Source organism: Pelodiscus sinensis, chromosome 27 (genome assembly GCF_049634645.1).
Source record: "Pelodiscus sinensis isolate JC-2024 chromosome 27, ASM4963464v1, whole genome shotgun sequence".
In the NCBI taxonomy this organism is placed as follows: Eukaryota; Metazoa; Chordata; order Testudines; family Trionychidae; genus Pelodiscus; species Pelodiscus sinensis.
The window spans coordinates 11,776,888-11,798,861 of record NC_134737.1 but is presented as its reverse complement, the minus strand read 5'-3'; the positions used below and the strand labels follow the sequence as shown (position 1 = coordinate 11,798,861).

At 46.4% G+C, this 21,974-nt stretch overlaps 1 protein-coding gene across 2 annotated transcripts; it reads right to left on the bottom strand.

Moving 5' to 3' along the window:
• Positions 1–1,015: 1,015 nt before the first annotated feature.
• SNRPC (small nuclear ribonucleoprotein polypeptide C) lies at positions 1,016–15,820 on the bottom strand. 2 transcript variants are annotated; one of them, XM_075910068.1, is made up of 6 exons: positions 15,573–15,820; positions 14,237–14,279; positions 12,485–12,593; positions 9,184–9,273; positions 8,311–8,415; positions 1,016–1,363 (listed from the first exon to the last, which is right to left on the bottom strand). In XM_075910068.1, exons 1-6 carry the CDS (start codon positions 15,803–15,805, stop codon positions 1,239–1,241), a joined length of 705 nt encoding a protein of 234 aa, XP_075766183.1. In that variant the 5' UTR covers positions 15,806–15,820; the 3' UTR covers positions 1,016–1,238. The 2 variants fall into 2 exon arrangements, with proteins under 2 accessions (XP_075766183.1, XP_075766184.1); XM_075910069.1 differs by having other exon boundaries at positions 8,311–8,397.
• Between the last annotated feature and the right edge of the window lie 6,154 nt (positions 15,821–21,974).

Sequence of the window (21,974 nt, the reverse complement as noted above, 5' to 3'; positions counted from 1 at the left end):
GCATTGATTCTCAGAATTTTAATTTTTCCAAGTGTATACTTAGAACAAGAAGCTCCATGTTTAAAGACTGGCTCTTTTTCTCAGCTACACTGCACACTGAATCTGATTTCCACCATACCTATTTGAGCAAAGGACTATGGCTGAGACCATGACATTCCACAAGGCCATTGTGTTGCCTTGCCTCTTAAGCAACAAAGAAGACCTCAGATAAATAACTTGGGTGACCATATACTTTTTGGAGAAACTTCCCTTGAGCCTCCCATTAGACACAGCAAATACAATCCAGGAGACTGAACACAGGAATCACTTTCTACTAAAGATTACAGTCAAAATACACAGAGCTTCTCTACTTGTATGCGGTGGGAAATTGCCTTAGTGTAATGCACATGTGGTTTCAATAAAGCACTGCACTTCCAAAGGCAAGGCCACATTATTACAGCTAAGGGGCCCCGATTGTGAGGCAAAAGAACCTTTTTTTTTTTAAATTTGAAAATGTGAAACTAGCACTCACAACAGTTGCTCCTTTGACTGCACTGGTGACTTGAATACTATAGTCAAACAAAAGGTATAGCACATGAAAGCTACTGTAATGAAATAACACAGCAATTTATCCCTGGGGCTATAGCAGCCAATTACTAGAGTTTGTTTCCCTCTGAGTCAAGGCCAGCAGCAGAGTTTTATTGGATGTTGCAGAGATACCACTGCAGTGTTTTCTGACATTTTTATTAAAAATAAACCTTCACAAAGACAAGCACTGCACTGCACAGCAGCCTGTTAGTCTGAGATATCTAGTCCACTCTTTATGCCCCTCATGGATGTATCAAACAGGGGAAATTCTATCAAAAGAGGGTTGAAGCATGTTGCAATGGACATCTCGGGAAACAAAGCACAACGGACTAAAGTAGCACAAGGCTATAGATAAAATAGGAATATTGTTGGAATCTATATAGCAGGTACCTCATTCTACTGGAGACAGCAAAACAGACACATAGGAAAGCACACTGAATGCTCTGTATCTAAACCAGCATCAACATTTTATTGTTACAAAAGCAAAAGGGCAAAAAAAAATTATTAGTTACAATGCATTAGCCCAGTGCACCCTAGATCAAACACGCTGCAATTTGTAAGAGCAGCAGGTCTTGTCATCACACCATTTTGTTATAAAATTGTGGAGATGCAGCACCATGATGTTCTGGTGAAGAAGAGAAACAAAGAAAAAGGTAGCTCCACTTCCATCTTTATCTTTCTGGACGTGTCATTCCTGGCCTCGTTGGCACCATCATAGGCCTGGAGGGAGGTCTCATCATTGGAGGACCTGGCATCATCGGCATGTGTCCTCCCATGGGCGGCCTCATCCCTGGAGCTGCAAGATGACAGAGAAATAGAAAGCATCAGAATAAGTTGATTAGGCACCAATTTGCAACTGTTTGAAAGACTGAATTACTCTGCTGGGAAATTTCTATTTTCTATGTTTAGAAAGAATAAAACAATCTGCAAGTCTGCTGGATACTACGGATGTTAAGTAGTGATTAATTAGCTAGTCGAGTAGTCGATGGAATTTCCATCCACTAGTCGTTAGGGAAAGGCTCACTTCTGGGTCTCAGCACAAGCTCCCCCTGCCAATTTCCCCATTGCCACTGTGCACTCTTAAAGTGACAGAGGAGCCGTGTGCAAAGACGTTGGCTCAGCCTCTGGTCCCACACAGGACAACCCTCCCTCGCGCTGCTACTCTGCATTCTGAAAGGGACAGAGAAGCAGCAGCCCGTCCCATGGGTCTCTCACTTTAAGAGTGCAGAGCAGCAACAAGGGAATAGGGGGGCGGAGGGAGGGGAGGCAGGCAGTTGTGCTGACAGATCCAGGGGAGGAGCTGCCCCTGCTCTGTCCCTTTAAAAATGCACAATGGCACTGGGGGGAGAATGCTTGTGCTGAGACACCTGTGGGACCGGCTGCCTCTTCTCTGTCCCTTTCAGAATGCATTGGGGCAGCGCGGGGGAGGGTTGTCCTGAGACCCTGCAGGGGACCAGAGACGGAGCCAGCGTTTTTGCACTCCAGCTCCTCTCTGTCCCTTTAAGAGTGCAGAGCTGCAATGGAGGGGGGGGGGGAAAGAGAAGAGAAGAGGGGTGATCGAGTAGTCGATATTGCTACCCAATAAGCTCCTGCTTATCGGGTGGTCGACTACTTGTTCACATCCCTACTGTATACAGGGAATAAGGTTTCCATACAGAGTATCTAGTGATTATAGGACTGGGAGGCAGGGCTCTAGGGTTATCTTTCTTATTTTGACATAAAACAGTTCACCTACCTACAATTACCTATAGGGAGATTAATGTTTAGAAAGTGCTTTGTGATCCTCTGATAGAGTGTGCTATAGGATGGCCACGTAACTTATTTTCATCTCTTTGGATGACAGCATTATCAGCAAGGAGAGCTTGAATCATTACTTAGCACAAGATCTTCTGAGAACACTTGAATAACTGATTCAACCTGATTTGCTATTTACACCTCTCACACAAAGACAAGCATTGCACTGCCTAGCAACATGTTCATCTGAGATGTCTAGTCCACTCTCTATGCCTCTCACTGAGCACTTTATTGGGGCTGCTTCTCTACTACTGACAAGAGCATCACAAAGCACACTGCATCACTGCTGATATATATTATTCCTTGGAACGTGCTGTAGAAATACACAAAAAAATCCAGACATGCTGTATGAGAACAAGCCTTCCTGTGCCAATATCATCAGTACAGGAACAGAACACAACAATGCCCTTTTGACTTTTCTCCATCCATTTCTTTAACAACTCCTGTAAAACACTTAATACGTCTGGGATTACGTTCTTTGAAGGCACTCCAAAAGATTTCAAAGTATTCTACACAACTCCACATATACACTGCAATCTCCACCTATAGCTAACATATTTTACCTCTGATGCAGAGGCTACTTAGTGCATGCAATTTAACATAATTGACTAAATTTGTGTAGCATTAACAGTTAGGGCTGTCAAGCTCAGTTAACTCAAGCAACTGAAAATAAACTCAAGTAAAAATAGTGATTAATAGCACTTTTACTCACATGGCTAAGCTGTAATAGAATTTAAATGTAAATCTATTATAAATATTTGTGGGTCTTTCTACAGTAAAACTCCGATTGTCCAGCATCTGATGGTCCGGTACTCCTGATGGTCCGGCACCATCAGGAACCCAGAAGTTCTCCAGGCAGCCGGACCATTGGAGCTGCTCTGCCCCCAGCTTCCCCGATTCAGCCGCTGCTAAAACTGATCAGCAGCTGAATCGGGGAAGCCGGGGTAAAGCAGCTGGAGTGCCGCCGAGTAGGTCCTGTAGCGCTGCCCCTCGGCACTGCGGGACCAACCCGGCAGCACCCCAGCTGTCCCCGATTCAGCCGCTGCTGAAACTGACCAGCGGCTGACTCCAGGAAGCCCAAGGCAGAGCTGCTCTTCCTCGGCTTCCTGGAGTCAGCCACTGATCAGTATCAGCAGCAGCTGACTTGGGGACACCTGGGGCAGAGAAGCTGGGGTGCTGCCGGGTTGGTCCAGTAGTGCCGAGGAATGGCGTTGCGGGACCAACCCAGCGGCACCCTAGATGCTCTGCCCCAGGCGTCTCCAAGAGCAGCTGGGATGCTGCCAGGTTGCTCTCGCCGCGCCAAGGGTCAGCGCTACCGGACCAACCTGGCAGCACTCCAGCTGCTCTGCTGCAGGCGTCCCGATTCAGCCGCTGCTGAAACTGACCAGCAGCGGCTGTATCAGGGACGCCTGGGGCAGAGCCGGACTATCGGAAGGGAGGGCTATGAGGGGTCTGGGGTGGCATCCTCCCCACCCCAGGCTCCTCATAGCCCCCCCTTCCGATAGTACGGCATATCTGATAATCCGGCACCCCCCGGATTATCGTAAGTTTTCTGTACATTTTCAAATATATTGATATCAACAGCAGCACAGTGTACAGTGCCCACTTTACATTACTACAAATATTTGCATTGCAAGAAAAGAAACAGAAACAGAAACAGCAACAGCATGAGGTACTGTAGTGGCCTCTCGCTGACCCGGAAGGGGAAGCCATCCATAAGGCCCCATGGTGGGTGGGACCACAGCCACCCAGCTCCACCCCCAGGAAGTAGATGGGTGGTACTGGGACTATAAGGACAGGGGCAGAGAGCTCAGTTAGAGCCCAGCAGGCAAGATGCTCTCCCTGGCCTCCCCAAGAGAGGGGCACAACAGCCCTAGGGTTGCAACAAAATACCGGACGCACTTGACATTACATCACAATCTACATTACATCTTCTTTAGAAAATACTGGACATTTCTATTTTCTCAATTTGTTTCCTGGCCAGAAAGCTCAAATACTGGACTGTCCGTGCAAAACCAGACACCTGGCAATCCTAGACAGCCCCTCCATTCAAGGGAGGACTGGATTGGACCTGCGGGACCACTGCCCAACCCTGGGGACCCGCCCCAGCTACCCCAACTCCTGCCAGGCTCCAAGGATCGGTGGAGACAACCAGAGGCCATGGCAGGCCCTGGAGACTGGTCTGTGCTGCCGGGGCCAGTGAGTGAGCCAGACCCTGAGCCTATGGACACCCTGCCATCGCGGCCATCCACCAAGGATTCCGAGAACCAGCAGCCGCGCCAGGTAGACTCCCAGGGAGAACTAGGGAACGGCCCAGGAATAGCGAATCCAGTGCCGGCTGATGAAATGAAGGATGAGTAGGGCAGCGTGTTGTAGCCTGCATCCCACTGACCCCTCCCCAATCTGGTCAGCATGTTGGGGGCAGAATCCCCACTGACCCAGCGGTAGTCCACGCTGACAGTGTTAGGGCCCTGGACTGAGATGCAGTGTAACGGGTGGGCCTGTGTCCCCCTCCTGCCACTCCACCACCCGGGGTGGCAGGTTCCCCCTTTAGGGAGGAAAGCCCCCTGTGCTTGTCGGCTGTCCTGCCAGAGCAAGGAGGCCCAACTACCGCTCAGCCAACAGACAGGCTTGAACACTAAATTGCTCAAACTGCCTCACAGACTGCAGCACAGCCCGTAGTCAGGCCTGAGCCTTTGACTGTTTTGCTTGTCTGCTACCTCCCCCAAACCTAGGGTTCCCAGATGGTTTAACCAAAAATATTGAACAGTCCCCCCCACCCCCCAACAAACACAAAAACTAGGGAAAAAAATTCTGTTGGGGGGGGGGGAAAGAAGGGGGAGACCAAAGTTGTTGAGCAAAAAAGAAAGAAAGAAAAGGACCCCAAGAGTTAAGCAAAAAAAAAAAAAACCCACACACACAAAACACCAGCATGGCACCTTCAAGTGCATGCAGAGTCAGAATACGGATAGGAAGACGGGAGAGGTTAAGCACTAAGACTGAGGGAAGGCATTGCTGCCTTGCTTCAGGTCTTGTTGCCAGCAGGCATCTTGTTTTCTTGATCGAGCCAGAAGGTAAGCAAGCGGGTCTGGGGGGGGGAGGAAGGAATTCCGGGGGCTGGGCCCAGCTGCTGAGTGTGTGGTACGGTTGCCAGGTGTCTGGTATTTTCGCCTCCTGGCAGGGGAAAAAAACCCAGAAAATACTGGACATTTTAGGTGTCCGGTATTTTCTGATTTTTTTTTTTTAATCAGACAGAAGGGAAAAATACTTGACATCTGGCAACCCTACCCAAACCAGGGCTTGGGCCTCGAACGGTTTTGTTTGATGTAAACTGTTTGAACTGCTTTAACTCCTGCAGTTCAGCCTATAGCTAGGCCTGAGCCTTTAATTGTGGTGTTTGCCTGCTGACTGGGTTGCGGCTACTGGACTTTCTAACTGCCGGCCTGTTTGTTGCCGTCCTGACCCAGGAACCGGCAAGTCCTGTGTCACCTTGTAGCTGTAGTGGATTAGCATGGCCTCTCACTGACCCACACTGGTACAGGTACATTAAAAAAAATGCAGGTATTGTAATGCCAACTGTGTATGAGATTACAATTTACAAATGTAGATTTTTTTTTAATATTAACTACACTCCAAGATAAAACTACGTACATCTTCAGAGCCTGTATTAGTCCACTCAATCCTTGTTTAGCCAATAGCTAGGATAAACAAGTTTATTTATTTCAATGCAGGGATGTGAAAATGGTAAACTGGTTAAACACTAGCACTTAACCATTTCACCATTTTAATTTGGGGCTACTGCGTCTGTGGGGTCCTACTGCCCCCCTTGCTGACACCTCTGTGGCCAGGCCTGCTGTGGCCCGAAACAGCTGGTCGCTGCCAGAGTTCATCAGCAAGGACTGGTTAACTCGTTAGCATATGGGTAAGCCTCATGCTTACCAGTAAACCATTTAATATCTCTATTTGTATGAGAGATAATGCTGCCAGACAGATACTTATTTACAAGGTCACACAACAAGACTTTGCATAGCTCTGTTGTAGCCAGTGTTGCAAGGTATTTACATGCCAGATATGCTAAATATACACCTTCATGCTTTAACTATTAAATTGCATTACTTTGTTTACTTTTTACAGTGCAAATATCTGTAATAAAGTGAAAACTCTTCAATTTACATGTGTTGTAATTGAAATCAATATACAATAAAACTCCGATGGTCCAGCATCTGATGATCCGGCACCATCAGGAACCCGCAAGTGCTCCCGGCAGCTGGACCATTGGAGCTGCTCTGCCCCGAGCTTCTCCGATTCAGCTGCTGAAGCCCGGGGCAGAGCAGCTGGAGTACCACCGGGTAGGTCCCGTAGCGCTGCCTCTCGGGGCTGCAGGACCAACCCGGCAACACCCCAGCTGTCCCTGATTCAGCCGCTGCTGAAACTGACCAGCTGCTGACTCCAGGAAGCCAGAGGCAGAGCAGCTCTGCCCCAGCTTCCTGCAATCAGCCCTTGATCAGTTTCAGCAGCAGCTGGCTTGGGTACACCTGGGACAGAGCAGCTGGGGTGCTCCCGGGTCGGTCCCCGTAGTGCTGAGGTACGGCGCTGCGGGGACCAACCCAGCAGCGCCCCAGCTGCTCTGTCCCAGGCATCCTGATTCAGCTGCTGTTGTAATTGACCAGCAGCTGACTCCAGGATGCCCGGGGCAGAGCAGCTCTGCCTCAAGTTTCCTGGAGTCAGCCGCTGATCACTATCAGCAGCAGATGACTTGGGGACACCTGGGGTAGAGCAGCTGGGGTACTGCCGGGTTAGTCCAGTAGCGCCAAGAGCAGCGCTGCAGGAGCAACCCGGCAGCACCCCAGCTGCTCTGCCCCAGCTGTCCCCAAGAGCAGCTGGGGTGCTGCTGGGTTGGTCTTGCAGCGCCAAGGGTCCGCACTACCGGACCAACCCGGCAGCACTCCAGCTGCTCTGCTGAAGGCATCCCCAATTCAGCCACTGCTGAAACTGACCAGCAACAGCTGAATCAGGGACTTCTGGGGCAGAGCCGGACTATCGGAAGGGAGGGCTACGAGGGGTCTGGGGTGGCATCTCGCCCACCCCACCCCACCCCAGACCGCTCATAGCCCCCCCTTCAGATAGTCCGGCATATCTGATAATCCGGCACCCCGCGGGTCCTAAAGGTGCCAGATTATCGGAAGTTTACTGTATTTAAAAAAGAACGCCTACGAATCTTTATCATTTAAATTCTATTGTTTAACTATGTGATTAAAATTGATTCATCATGATCAATTTTTTCTTGTGATTTAATCTTGCAGTTTTAAAAATAATTTTAACAGCCTTAAACAGTATTGTTTAAAATAGTTTAAAGGTCTGTAAACAAAAAAAAGATATGGGACACCAAACAAACTATCAAATTTTGATAGCTGGGGAAATTAGGGAGATAATAAAATTCCCAGCCAAAATTTGACCTCCACATAAGGATTATCAACTACTCTTGTCAGTAATGCCACAGGAACTTTCATAACCCAAGCTAAGGATATCAGTTTTATGACTCATCTGAAAAACAGCATTCTCTAGCACCACAAAGAGGACAACAGATCAATACTGACTCTGAACATGAAGGATCACACACTGAAACACAACCTGAAGACTTGGGCCATTTCCCCATCCAACTACTGACCTAGCTCAATTGCTTAGCATGCAAGTGCTGATTAGATTTCAGCCTGAAGTTAAGGGGCCACAAGCAAGTGTATATCAATACATTTAACACCCAGGTAGTCCAATTGCTTAGAAAGGATATTATCGACATTCAGTTTGCTGTTAATCAAGATAATAAAAAACTGGATAATAAAAAACTGGAAACCTAGCTCAATCACCCTGTTAATCTAGATCCAGAGCACTGCTTTATAAAGAAAATATAAATATAGAACAGAAATTAAGTTTCTGAAGGCTGAGGCTTACCAGGACCAACTGGCATCATTCCTGGAGGAGGTGGGCCCATCATTGGCATCATTGGCGGTCCACCCATATGGGGAGCTGGCATCATACCTGGGCGTGGAGGACCAGCTGTAAGAACATGTATAAAAACTAATAGCACACATCTAACTGAATGTGTGTGTCATGCCAGCAAGTCTGACAGTATGGAATCCAAGTTAACAAATACTTGTTAACTGCTAAACATCTTCTGTTTGCCTCTTGTAGGTTATTTTATGATAGTGTATGAATATCCCTTTCTAATTTTGTTTGATTTTTCAGCAGTCAAGAAATTAGTTAATCACTTGCTTCTGCACATCTAATAAATATGACCACTCTTCTGCAACCAGGGCTCCTTATTAGCTAAAGGTATTATCCATTTCCCAGCTGGAACACAGAATGGTAAATAGTTTCTCTTCTACTTCAATAATTTATGAGTGGAGTAAGTGGCTGCATTAGAGATACAGTAAAAAAAAACCTGGCAAGCTGATGAAAAACAAAATTTTTTCAGGCATTTCATTGAACACTATCGGGCAACATGTTAGAATGAAGATGCTAAAAAACACTCAATATTATTCAAAGCTGTTGGAGAACTCCTAAAGAGCTGCTTTATATTTTCATTATCAGACTTAGGGAACATTTTGAAGTTCATGGATGACTAAGCCAGAGAAAACTTAACACACAATTTAAAGACTAACAAAACATGGAGATGGTATCATGAGCTTTCGTGGGCACAGCCCACTTCTTCAGATAACCAAAGTGTTGGATGTCCAGAACCAAAAAACTCCTGCAAATCCTAGCGAAGTAGTTAGTGAGCAGTAGCCAACAAATAGGCATACTACTCGTAACACTCAAACTTACGCATGTTGGGAGGAGGGGGGATCATGGCTCCTCCAGGAGGTGGAGCAGAAAACGGAGTAGGTGGGATTTTGCCTTGTTGAAATGCAGCCGCTGTATTAGGAAATAAGAGGAGACAGTGATTAGTTTGTTAACAGGACTGCTATACAGTTGTTACAATATCAGTTGCTGCCCCCCTCAACTCTCCCATAATATTTACATCATGCTGAAATCACACAGGGTCAGACTCTCTTGAAAGCTGCAGTACTGGCTGGACCATTCAACATGTCCCAGCCTCAATACTGCTTCTACTGAGACGGAAGTACACACTGTATGCCAGGCATGTCCAACTGGCGTTTGGCAGGCTGCATTCAGCCCGATCGAATTTTTTTGCGGCCCGCCACTCCATGTTTATAAAGGAATAAAGTGCGGCCCACAGGCCACTTGGAGCACGTGGCCGAGTGCAGATCACAGCCATCTGGGCCGCTCTGCACCGCAGCGACTGCTCACAGGCAGGGCCCCTCTGCGCACGGCACACACCACGTGCTCACGGCCGGCTGGGCTACTCAGCGATGGGTGGACGCACTCACAGCCCACTAGGCCACTCTGCACTGAGCAACCAGCATACTCACAGCTGACCACTGTGCTCACCCGCCACCACACATTTCTTCTTGAGGCTCGCTGGGGTAATAACAGCAACTCTGGAGCCCAAGTATTAAGTTAAGGGGGGCTGTGAGAGCCTGGCTGTGGAGGAGGGGGAGGCATTGGTTGGGGGTGTCTGGCTCTGGGGGAGGGAGGCGGCATTAGGTTGGGGGGCAGGCTCTGGGGGAGCAGAGGGGAATAGGTTAGAACAGGGGTATGGGAGTGCTTGGCTCTGGGGGAAAAGGAGGGGCCTATTTTGTTAATATTTTGTTTATTTATTCCCAAATAAAAATCATAAACTGTATATTAATTTTATATCCATAAATGTCAATTTTTTGCAATTGCACGAAGAATTATGTTTATGCAATATCTCAAACTTACAAGTATCTGAAATTTTCACAGAACCATGTTCTGTTTGATTAACCATGGTCTATACTTGGATGGTGAACAGTGAGGCAACAACATTTATGGATACCAATGATGTAAGTTAGTGAAAACGAGAAAAGGCTGTGGGGCACTTCACATAGTTAACTTAATGAGAAATGGGATAGCACATGAAATTCCATGACAACAAATGCAAAGTAATTAACACAGGAAAGAAAATAATTATACAGTCACACTGCTGGATTCTAAATTAACAGCAAAGGCTCAGGGAAGAGGCAGAGGTGCCACTACAGGTAACTAAATGAAGATCTCTGGCCAATATGCAGCAATGATAAAAAATATCAGATAAAGGGCTACAACAGACAAAGAATGAAACACAAAATACTAACAATATTAGGCCGTTTACAAACAGTTAGCCACTTGGAATATGGTATTCAGTTCTAGTGACCTTAGAATGGATACAGCTGAAAGTGGTTGTTCAGGAATAGGCAATGAAAGGTATAGAAAGACTTGCATATGAGAGAAGACTGAAGAGACAGACTGTTTAGAAAGGAGACAAGTGATAAGAATATAACAGAGGTAGCAAACGATTAATGGTATTGAGAAAAGAAATTTAGCACTTGTATTTTGGGAGTAAATACACAAACAAAAGAGACCTTCAGGGATCAATGTCACAAATTTAACACTATTTGAAGGAAACACTTTTTAACCTAATGTATAATTAGTCTGTGGAGCTCATTGCCATTCAGTAAATAAATGAGGCCAAGAGACTAATATGAGTCAAAATGCAAATTAGACAGCTACTTAAGTAACTTTTACATTTACACTGAATATGGCAAATCACAGGAATATAACACTCACGTTTGAGACTACAAGCTAACTACTAACTGCAGAAAATGCTCAAAACCAGCTCCTACTAAAGTGAAGGGGAGTAGAGGGTGGTAGGCAACTTGCAGGATTGCATCCTTAAAAGACAACAATCATGGGAAACAATCAAACCCACATGGAAGAGGAACCAAATAAAGCCCTTCTATCCTAGGGCTTAGGAAAGATTTACAGTTCTGCAGCAGCACAACTGTACTACTCCGCAAAAATGCTACCTATGTTGATCCGAGAGCTTCTGCTGTCAGCATACTTCCTCAAGAGACAATAGCTATGTTGATAGAAGCCCTTCAGTCAACATCATACTGTCTACACCAGGTTAGGACTGTGTCACTAAGGATAAGTCTACATTGCAACACTACTTTGAAATAACTAGCACTATTCCAAAATAACTTCGTCTGCATCTACACAGCAGGTAGTTATTTCAAAAGCATCAAAATACTGTCAAGCTGGAGGACTTCTTACTCTGACACCTGTAACCCTCATTGTATGAGGAATAAGGGAAGTTGGAGGAAGCGCACTCTGTTTCGAAATAAGTGCAGTGTAGACACTCCCTATTTCAAAATAAGCTATTTTGTATTTGACGTAGCTCAATTTGCATAGCTTATTTCGAGTTAAGCCCTCCAGTGTAGACGCACCCTTAGGGTGCGGATTTTCTACACCAGCAAGCTACGTAGTTACTGACAAACTGGTAGTGTGGACCAAGCCCTAGAGCAGGGGTTCCCAATGTTTTTCAGTCCCCGTACTCCCTTGGCTTTTAGTAAAACTTCCCATACCCCCTGTTCAATATGAAAGGAAATAAATTCTAGACTCTAGAATCCACAACTTTGTTCATTAACACTACTACTTTTGGAATATTTCAATTAGGATAATCTAGTTATTTACCAAATATTCCCCGTAACCCTTTGACAAGCTTTTCATGCCCCCTGGGGGTACGTTTACCCCGGATTGGGAACCCCTGCCCTAGAGCAAGCAAAGAGTAAATTCAAGTACAGGAACAGTGCCTTGGCTACTCCGCAGTAGGAGGGGGGCTCAAATGATGGCCTTCAGATTTGTGGCAGAACTATTAGAAATTGCTGATACAGGAAACTGATTCACAATAAGGACTTAGGACATGGCAATTTAGGATATTTAATTAACTTTCAAAAGGCATCCTCAACAAAGCAGATGGAGAGTTATGTTTAAAAACCTGAGCTAAAGATGACCCTTAACCTAAGGACCTACCAATACAGCCACCCTCCTGTGAAACCCCATCAGTTTTAAAGAAGTCCTATCCACAGAGCAGCTACAGAACAAAATTCTCTATTACTTTCCTATTTAGACCTTCAGCATTATAATTCACTTCTATCCAATGCAAGACAGAGGGAGGAGGGAACCTTAAGTGAAATGATCTAGCTCAATAAGTCATTTTTCTTACTTGTTTTATCAATCAGGCTCTGAGCTTGTTCTTCCATCCATTTCTGATAGTAATCTTTCACATTCTCTTTGTGTTTCCGACCACTGCAGTGGGTCTTTCTCACAGATGGCTGCAAAATGAAGAGATAGTGTGATCCACGCACTAAGCACGCATGAGTCAAAGATTTACCTCAAGTTAATATAAACCTCCACGCTGGCAGTCAAGAAACACATATATAGGTTGAATGGCATATACAATCAGATAACTGATCCAATATCAGTGTGTCAAGGCTGTTCCCTACTCTAGCACTCAGAGCAGAAGATGGGGGCCTGCAAAGAGAGCTTAAAAGGAAAAAAACCCACCTTTGCCTCCATAGGCACTGGTTACAGAAACCTTCCCCCCAGAATCACAATACACAGATTTTGGAGAGATTGCTGCCATCATCTAATAATTTTGATCCCTGGTTTTTAGGGATGTACACTTGAACCCAACCCCAGGGATACCCCAAGCTCTTTTGCCTCAAAGAGCTTGAAAAAAGTAAAGAGAAAAACAAGCTGTAGTCTCGAGTAGCTGACCCCTCAGTCAGAGGCACACAGATCCACACAGACAGACCTTTCAGGACACAAGAATCAAATTATCTTTAAAAAAAGTGATTTTTATTACAAAAGATAAACTTGATAAAGCATACTTGGTTGCTAGATGTTACATAGCAAGTACAGAAAACAAATTAGAACACAGAGATAAGTCTCTGGGCATAATGCTAGATGGCAAACGGGAAGGGGAGGCATAGATTCACATAGAGCAGTTCAAACCAAACAACAAAATAAAGAAAAATTACCCTGAACGTGACTAGATTCACTTCTCCCCCGACTTACTTCCCATTTTCTCTTTGTTCAGTCCACTCCCATGCCAGTCCTACCTGGGTCTAAATCATTCTGTGTCTCTCAACTCTTGGGTTGTATTCTCCTCCACAAAGAAAGCAGGCAAATAATCTATATCCAATTCCAATTTCAATACTCTCTCAGTTGGTTCTCCCGGCCCCCTGGCCAACACATTTACTAGTTACCTGAGTAGGGACCAGATGCAGGTCAGCACTTCTCCTGCCCATTACACAGTGTTTAAAAGCTACAGATCTCCACACCTAGTTTAAATTTTAAAAAGCTTGTTTCCTATTATGTGAACAATGTGATTGTTCCCAATATGTTCATTATGACATCAACTTGAGATATTAACTTGCAAGACACTAGCAAACCTATAAGGATCTATTTTGAGAAGGGGCTTTTTTGGGGGGATAGAAATGTTATTTTAACGTCTGGTACTGTGGTTTTAATAGAATGCAAGATTTTGACTTAGCATCCACTTTCAAAATAGAATTAACAGTAAATCTGTTGTTTCTGAAAAGGGATGATAAGAGTTCACACATTTCTTACGTTGCTGATGGATGAACGTCGCAAGGCACTTGGCAGTGTAAGTTTTCCCCAGATCAATGCTGCCACATCACATTATGTCCTATCTGCCTACCTCCCTTCTCACAGATATTCTTCCTTTTAAATAACCAAACCTGCTAAGAGATAACAGTGTATCCCCTTTCTAAGCAACAATGTTTAAAGGAAATTTCTCCAAAAAAAAAAAAATACACACCACACACATACTTCAAGGGTAATGTATCTACATAGCAATGTTTCAGGTATTACTTTTTCAAAGAAAAAAGAAACAAATTTAATCTCCAACCGAATACTCAAAAGGCATGAATCCAAACAATTTAGTACTTACAGAGTCATGGGTGAGGTATGTGTCACAATAGTCACAATAAAACCTGGCGAAAAGAGAAAAAAACTGTGTTAAAAGGTGGGGGAATTATTACTTATGTCCAATACATAGCAGCTCTACAAGATAAAAAAAAATTCAGTTAGAACCAGTTACTTCTAGAAGACAATCACTAGTCCATTACTTCAATAGGAAAAAAATCCCTGAACTTTTTAGTTTCATCCATACTTAACCCAAAAAAAATTCTGTTTCAAACCTAAAGAAGTTTCTTGGAGCTCCAATCCTACCAGGAAACCTGTATAGGCAAACACTTACACTTGGGACTCTACCAAATTCACAGCCATAAAAAACACCACTACAGACCATGAAATCTGGTCTATACTACTCAGATTCCATTTCTCAAATTGGGGATTCTGACCCAAAAGGAAGTTACAGGTCCATTATTGCCTTAAGAGCTGGGTAGTCAGACAATGGTAGCTGTTGAGGGCCCACTCTGCAGGCAGCAGCACAAAAGTAAGAGGGGCAATACCCCACCATGCCATCCTTACATCTGCACTGCTGCTGGTGGCAGCTTTGCCTTCAGAGCTAGACACCCAACCAGCGGACTCCACTACTCTCCAGCTACTTAACTCTAAAGGCAGCACCGCCACTAGCAGCAGTACAGAAGTAAGGGTTGAAGTAGTGCCACCCTCCTACAACAACCTCATAACCTCTGTACAACTCCTTTTTTTTCCAGTCAGGACCTATAAAATTACAACACCATGAAATTTCAGATTTATGGGGGGCGGCGGGGAGGAAATTGTGACATTTGCCATTTAAAAAAATCATAACTATGAAATTGACCTAAATGGACCCTGAATTTAGAAGGACCCAAGGCTCCTGTGAAATTATACTGATGTCCCAGTCGACCTTTTTACAGGCCTGGACCTATAACTAGTTTTGTTTTACACATTTCTACCTTCCTCCCTCCATCCAGACCATCAGTGTCCCCTGTAGGCAGGGTGCTTGAGCAGTCAGAAGACTCCAATGCCACCCAGATTGACTAGCAGAGCGCCCACCGCTAGGTTTCGGGTCTGTTTCTTTCTGCTGAGGGTGCACCATCGCACACGCCTCGGTGCACATACAATTTATTCCGCACATGTACGGGGAAAAGATCTACAGGTGAATGAAAATGGTTGGAGGGGCCATTGCAGATCACCCCCCCCACCCCGGCCCAACCATCACCCCCTTCCCCCCGTGTCTGCCCCCCGCCCCCACTGCCTCGCCCCATCCCTGCCCCCCAGCAGCAGGCTCCGAGGGCCCGGGGCTGAGGGGGCGGGAACCCCGGGGCAGGTTCACTCACTTGGGCATGTTGCTCGGGACCCCGGCGCCGCCAGCCGGAAGTGACCTGATCACGACGCGACTTCTCCTCTTCCCGCCTCCGGCGCGCTCGGGCTCGAACGCCGCTCGGCAGCGGCCGTAGAGACGCGGCGCTCTACCCTCGCCGCAAAGGCCGGGGCGCGCGGCACGCCGGGATTTGTAGTTCTCTTCCCGCCCCGGACTCCCACGGTGCTTCGCGAGGGTCAAACCATTCATCTCTCAGCGACTCGCTCTCCCCGGCGGGAAGTGACGCGCAGAGTGGGGGGGGGAGAGGTCCTGGAGTGTAGATCGGATCAATGTCCCACATTGCCCCTGTACTGCCCCCTGCCACCCTCCCCCTACTGCCCCCTGCCTCTACTGCCCCCTGCCACCCTCCCCCTACTGCCCCCTGCCTCTACTGCCCCCTGCCACCCTCTCCCTACTGCCCCCTGCCTCTACTGCCCCCTGCCACCCTCTCCCTACTGCCCCCTGCCTCTACTGCCCCCTGCCCCCCTCTCCCTACTGCCCCCTGCCTCTACTGCCCCCTGCCACCCTCTCCCTACTTCCCCCCTGCTTCTACTGCCCCCTGCCCCCCTCTCCCTACTGCCCCCTGCCTCCACTGCCCCCTGCCACCCTCTCCCTACTGCCCCCTGCCTCCACTGCCCCCTGCCACCCTCTCCCTACTGCCCCAATGGTGCCCCCTCCCTACTGCCTCCTGCCACCCTCTCCCTACTGCCCCAATGGTGCCCCCTCCCTACTGCCTCCTGTCACCCTCTCCCTACTGCCCCAATGGTGCCCCCTCCCTACTGCCTCCTGCCACCCTCTCCCTACTGCCCCAATGGTGCCCCCTCCCTACTGCCTCCTGCCACCCTCTCCCTACTGCCCCAATGGTGCCCCCTCCCTACTGCCTCCTGCCACCCTCTCCCTACTGCCCCAATGGTGCCCCCTCCCTACTGCCTCCTGCCACCCTCTCCCTACTGCCCCAATGGTGCCCCCTCCCTACTGCCTCCTGCCACCCTCTCCCTACTGCCCCAATGGTGCCCCCTCCCTACTGCCCCCTGCCTCTTCTGCTCCCTGCTACCCTCTCTCTACTGCCCTTTGCTTCACTCTCTACTGCTCCCTGCTACCCTCTCTCTATTGTCCCCTACTTCTACTGCTCCCATGCATGGACAACCCCAGGACAATATCATGCGACTGTCCAAAAAACTCAGGAAAACCAGAAGTCATTGTGGTTGTAAACGGACAACCAAAAAGATTGTAAACGGACGTTCAGTGGAAATCCCTAAGGCTGCGTCTAGATTGGCATGATTTTCCGGAAATGCTTTTAACGGAAAAGTTTTCCGTTAAAAGCATTTTTGGAACAAAGCGTCTAGATTGGCACGGAGGCTTTTCCGCAAAAGCACTTTTTGCTGAAAAGCGTCTGTGCCAATCTAGACGCAGATTTCCGCAAAAAAGCCCCGATAGCCATTTTCACGATTGGGGCTTTTTTGCGGAAAACAAATCTGAGCTGTCTACACTGGCCCTTTTGCGCAAAAGCTTTGCACAAAAGGGACTTTTGCCTGAACGGGAGCGGAATAGTATTTCCATACATAAATGAGTCTATGTCACTTCATTGCTATTAACACCTAGTCATTTACTATGCATGCAGCAGTAGTGTTTTTTTGATGATAAAATTGTTTTCCTTTTTGTCTTGATTAACTGGTATTGGTTGATTGTTGTGTCCTTAAGTTTATGTGCCTAATTACCCGGGCAGAGTCCATTGTTCTCTGCAGATTTCCCTATGTTTGTTTTCCCAACTCCCAAGTAAAATGGAGGTTTGGGGAGGGGAGAGCTTTGCCATAGGGAGAGGATTCCCAAGTGATCTCTTCTCTGGAAAAGGGTTTATTTTATATTTTCTTTTATTCACTTGGGTGGTGGCAGCAAGGAATCAGTCTTTGACTTTCTGGATCTCAGGGGGACTGAGATTGAACAAGTTTGTCTCTGGAAGTCTCAGAAACAGGTTTTACAGAGTTTATTCTACTAGCCAGCCCCCCATCTCTGCTCTCGGAGTGTCAGGTTGGGGAATTGAGCCGTAACATGCATCACTTCTCTTTGTTGACTTTGTATGTTGACGTGTTTCCATTATGTTAGCTTACACAGCTTAGTTTACACCATGACAGAGACAGATGAATAAACTTCTCTTGTGTGACAAAAAACATGCTTTCTCCTCTACTGGCGACTCACATCTTGACACGCACGCTCCGAACATGTTTCCACTCCACATAAATAAATCCTTACATAGCATCTGCATATAGATTTCACAACAATATTAATAACCCTGTAACTCTCTGTCATTTGAGATCAAGACATTGCTCTAAACCCCTTGTCAGTAAGCATTTAAGTGTTCTTGAGTCACACATGTTAATTGACATAGGCACTGGATAAGTGGATGGTCCAGTGTGTGGTTAATAGAGATGTGCAAGGTTAAACAGTTAACAGGTGGGAGTTGGAGCAGCTTCCCTCTCCTCGTGGGCAGGGGACAGCTCCAGCTCCACAGGGCCTGTTGCAGACAGGCTTCTTTGGGTATCCAGAGCTGTCCCTGTTCACGGCGGCCTGTGTGTGTCGCAGGCAGGGGCGGCTCCTGTACCATCACAATCAGCTGTTTTGTGACATGCAGAAAAGTTCTCTGGGAGGAAGGAGACGGAGCGGGGATTCAGTGTGCTTGGGGGAGGGCACTGGAAGAGGTGGGGAAGAGGAGGGCAGAGATGGGAAGTAGTGGGGCAGAGGTGAGGTTTGTGAGAAGGGGTAGGGTGGAGGCAGAGTCTGTGAAAAAGTGGGGACAGGAGAGGCAGAACAGGGGTCAGTGCTTGGGGGAAGGGGTGGAGTGAGAGTGGGGCCTGAGGTGGAGTGGGGAGTTGAGCACCCCTGCCCTGGACCCAGAGAAAGCCAATGCCTATGTTACTGTATTATACTGTCATACAGGCCCTCCAGTGGGGGTAAAGGAGGCAGTTGACCCGAGGCCCAGTGATTCAAACGGGCCTGGGGTTCCCAGCCCCCGATGCTGCTACTGTGGCAGCGGTGGTGGTCGGAGCCCTGAGCCCTTTAAATCGTTGCTGGATTGCTGCACCTCATGGCTCCCATGGCTTGGGTGGGTCGGGGCATGGTGGGCTCCGGGCAGTGCAGAGGGCTGGCTGTCCCAACTCCACCCCTTCCACCAAAGGCTCCGCCCCTTCTGAGAGTGTCAAGTCAGGTGCCCCCACCTTGCCCAGGGGGCCATGCAAGCTGTGCATACTGCTCTCTGGCTGTCATACTAACAGAAAGACACATAACAAAGAAACAAGAAGACAAGTATGAAGAACTCTGGCACAAAGTGGTGTGATAAAGGAAGCTTAGAACAAAAATGATACTAGTGATTACTGGAGAACTTGGAGCCATCCATAAGGGTCTGAATGAGCAGCTCAAAACACTTTAGGAACAGAAATTGGGGTCCTGACCCAACAGGGAGTTGCAGTGGGGTCACAAGATTATTTTAGAGGAGTTGTAGTGTTGCCACACTTTACTTCTGCATTTCCTTCATAGCTGGGTGGCCAGAGAGACATGGCTATTGGCCAGGCGCCAAGCTTGGAAGGTGGCACCCCACCATCAGCAGTGCAGAAATAAGGGTGGCAATATCATATCATGCCACCCTTACTTCCTTGCTGCTACCTTCAGAGCTGGGTGGCCAGAGAATGGTGGCTGTTGACTTAGGACCCAGCTCTGCAGACAGCAGCGCAGAAGTAAAGGTGGCAATACCATACCATGCCGTCCTTATTCTGCACTGCTGCTGATGTTGACTCTGCCGTCAGAGCTGGCTTTCCAGCCAGCAGCTGCTGCTTTCCATCTGCCTATCTCCATCTGAAGGCAGAGCCATCACCAGCAGCAGCACAAACGTAAAGGCTGTATTACTGCAACCCCTCCTCCCAATAACCTTGCCGTCTGCCTGCAAATCCTTTTTGGACCCTACAATTACAACTCTCTTAAACTTCAAATTTAAATAGCTGAAAACATGACATTTATATTTTTAAAAATTCTATTATTGTGAAATTGACCAAAATGGACCATGAATTTGGTAGGGCCCTAATAATAGTATAGGGTATCTAGGATAGTGTGACAGTAGCTTGTCAAAACATGTTAAGAGCTGACAGTATAGTGAAGGAAAACAAACCCAGTGTGAATGCCAAGATTGGTGGGTTGGGCATCACTGATTCATTTTTTGACATGACTACTCATTATATAATTAGTCTATTTATAACGTTAATTAAAGTATCTTCCTATGATGTGTTTATCCTGAGGGCTGGATATGCTTGTTTATTTGTCATATGATACTTTTTTTCTGTACAAGTCATCTCACTCAACAAAGGTTACTGTTTAATTGCTAATTTTTTTTAGCAATAAAATCAGATCCTGTGTTTTAAATTAGTCACCTTTTCTGATACATCAGAAGCAAACAACTTTTCCCAGCCACAAACTTCAAAGAGTATTCCCTGGACTCTCAGAATGAAATGTCCTATTTTTATGTTGTTGGCAAGTCATTTCTTTCCCTATATTGCTTGTACTTTGTCATTTGTTTTGCTTTTGACTTGCACTGATTTTCTTGTTCACTTGTGTTGTAATGTTTGCTATACAAATATTGCAACAGGAAACTTCCTCTCAGTGGTCCTTAGAACTGATGGCACTATTATTTTTAGCATGGAGAAAAACAACAGTATGTTTATATTAAATGTTACTATATTACAGCTTTCCTGTTAGATTTCTGTATACACTCACTGCTGTTGATTGGGTATGGCCTGACATTTATTTCAGTTTCTTTCTTTCAAAGAATACAGATAATGACCTCTCAAAAGAGGCAAGTTATGTTCTGTTTTTTAAAAAATTCTATGTCTGTATGGAGAGAGAAGTGTTAGATTAGAACTATGAAAGACAAGTACTCAAAGGAATACTCCATTGTAAAATGCTAATTTTAAGAAAAACTCCAATGGTTGAGATTACTGTAGGGATCCTTAGATAAACAAATAGTCAAATATTAATAACAGATAAATAAATACTTCAAGAGACAATGTCAACTGAGAAGTATATTTCTGTCTGTAAATAGCGTGCTTATTTTAGTTACAAGTAACATGATTACTGTGTCGGTATTTGCACCGCACAGTTCAGTCAACACAAGATACATTAGCATACAGCTGCTGAAATTAATGTGTCAGTGGGAGTGCTTGCTTGTCTACTGGCATTAGTACTGTGCATACTCATCAGGAGAACTTGTGTCATGTAAAGCTTGGTGCCCCATAAGTAGGTATTCTCTCCTGCACTGCTATCTGGTGCAATGCCTTTGGGGACATTTTCTCAGCACTTTATGGGCTGGTGTGATACACTGGGTTCCAGGGGAACTGCACTGCAAGAAATGGGATGGCCAGTCCCCAAAGCTGGTTGGTTATTCCAATATTTATAGTCACCAAGCCAGCACAAAACAGCTTCTTTATTACCTTACTGGTTAATCATAAGTGAATTCCAAGCAATTCCAAAACCTCAGGCCTCCATCCAGACATTCCAGCTAAATAAAATTCGACCAATCCCAAAGGATCCAACACATTACTTTCCAGGCCAATGAATATTTCAGATCTTATCCCAACCACACACTTATTGCCAATTCTTATTAACCAAACTAAAATGTATTAAAGAAGAAAAAAGAGTATTGGTTAAAAGAGTAACATAAACACAGACATGAGTTCAACTCCTGAGGTTCAGTTAAATAACAGGGATGGTGATCTTGTTGCAAAATGTTCTTTTAGAATTTAGTCCGTGGTTATAGTCCAAAATCCATATGCAGGATGGTTCTTGACAATGACTGGGACCTCTGTTCTTTGCGGCTTAGGTGTCCCCTGTATGAAACCTCAAGCAGATTTGAGATCCTAACTCAATGTTCATTAAAAAGGGGTACCAGGATATCCTGGGATCTCACTTCTTATGGCTTACAACTTTTCCCATGAGCATCCAAGACATGAGATGTGTTGAAGTGGGGACTTTATTCCCCTTCTTATATTGCATGTAATTTCTACTATCCTGTAATAACCCTGTGTATGTGCCTCAGTTTCCCTGGGCACTGCACCCATGCCTAGGTGGTGATGGGAATTTTGGGGGTGACAGCTTCCTGCACGTACACAATGGCAAAGGCCCTTCCTACCCTGAGCCTGGGAGGGGAGCAACCAGGTGACACCTTTTGCCCAGGAAGCAGGACAAAGACTGGGAGAAGGGCCTGGCTTGAGGGGGTGGGGCTGCATTGAGGCTGCCGGGCATGTTGGTCAGTCCTGGGTGGCTTGGAGGCAGGGGGAGCTCTAGGTCTGGGTCCCTCTCTCCCCAAGATGGATTGTGCTAACTGCTTCTGGTTGCTATG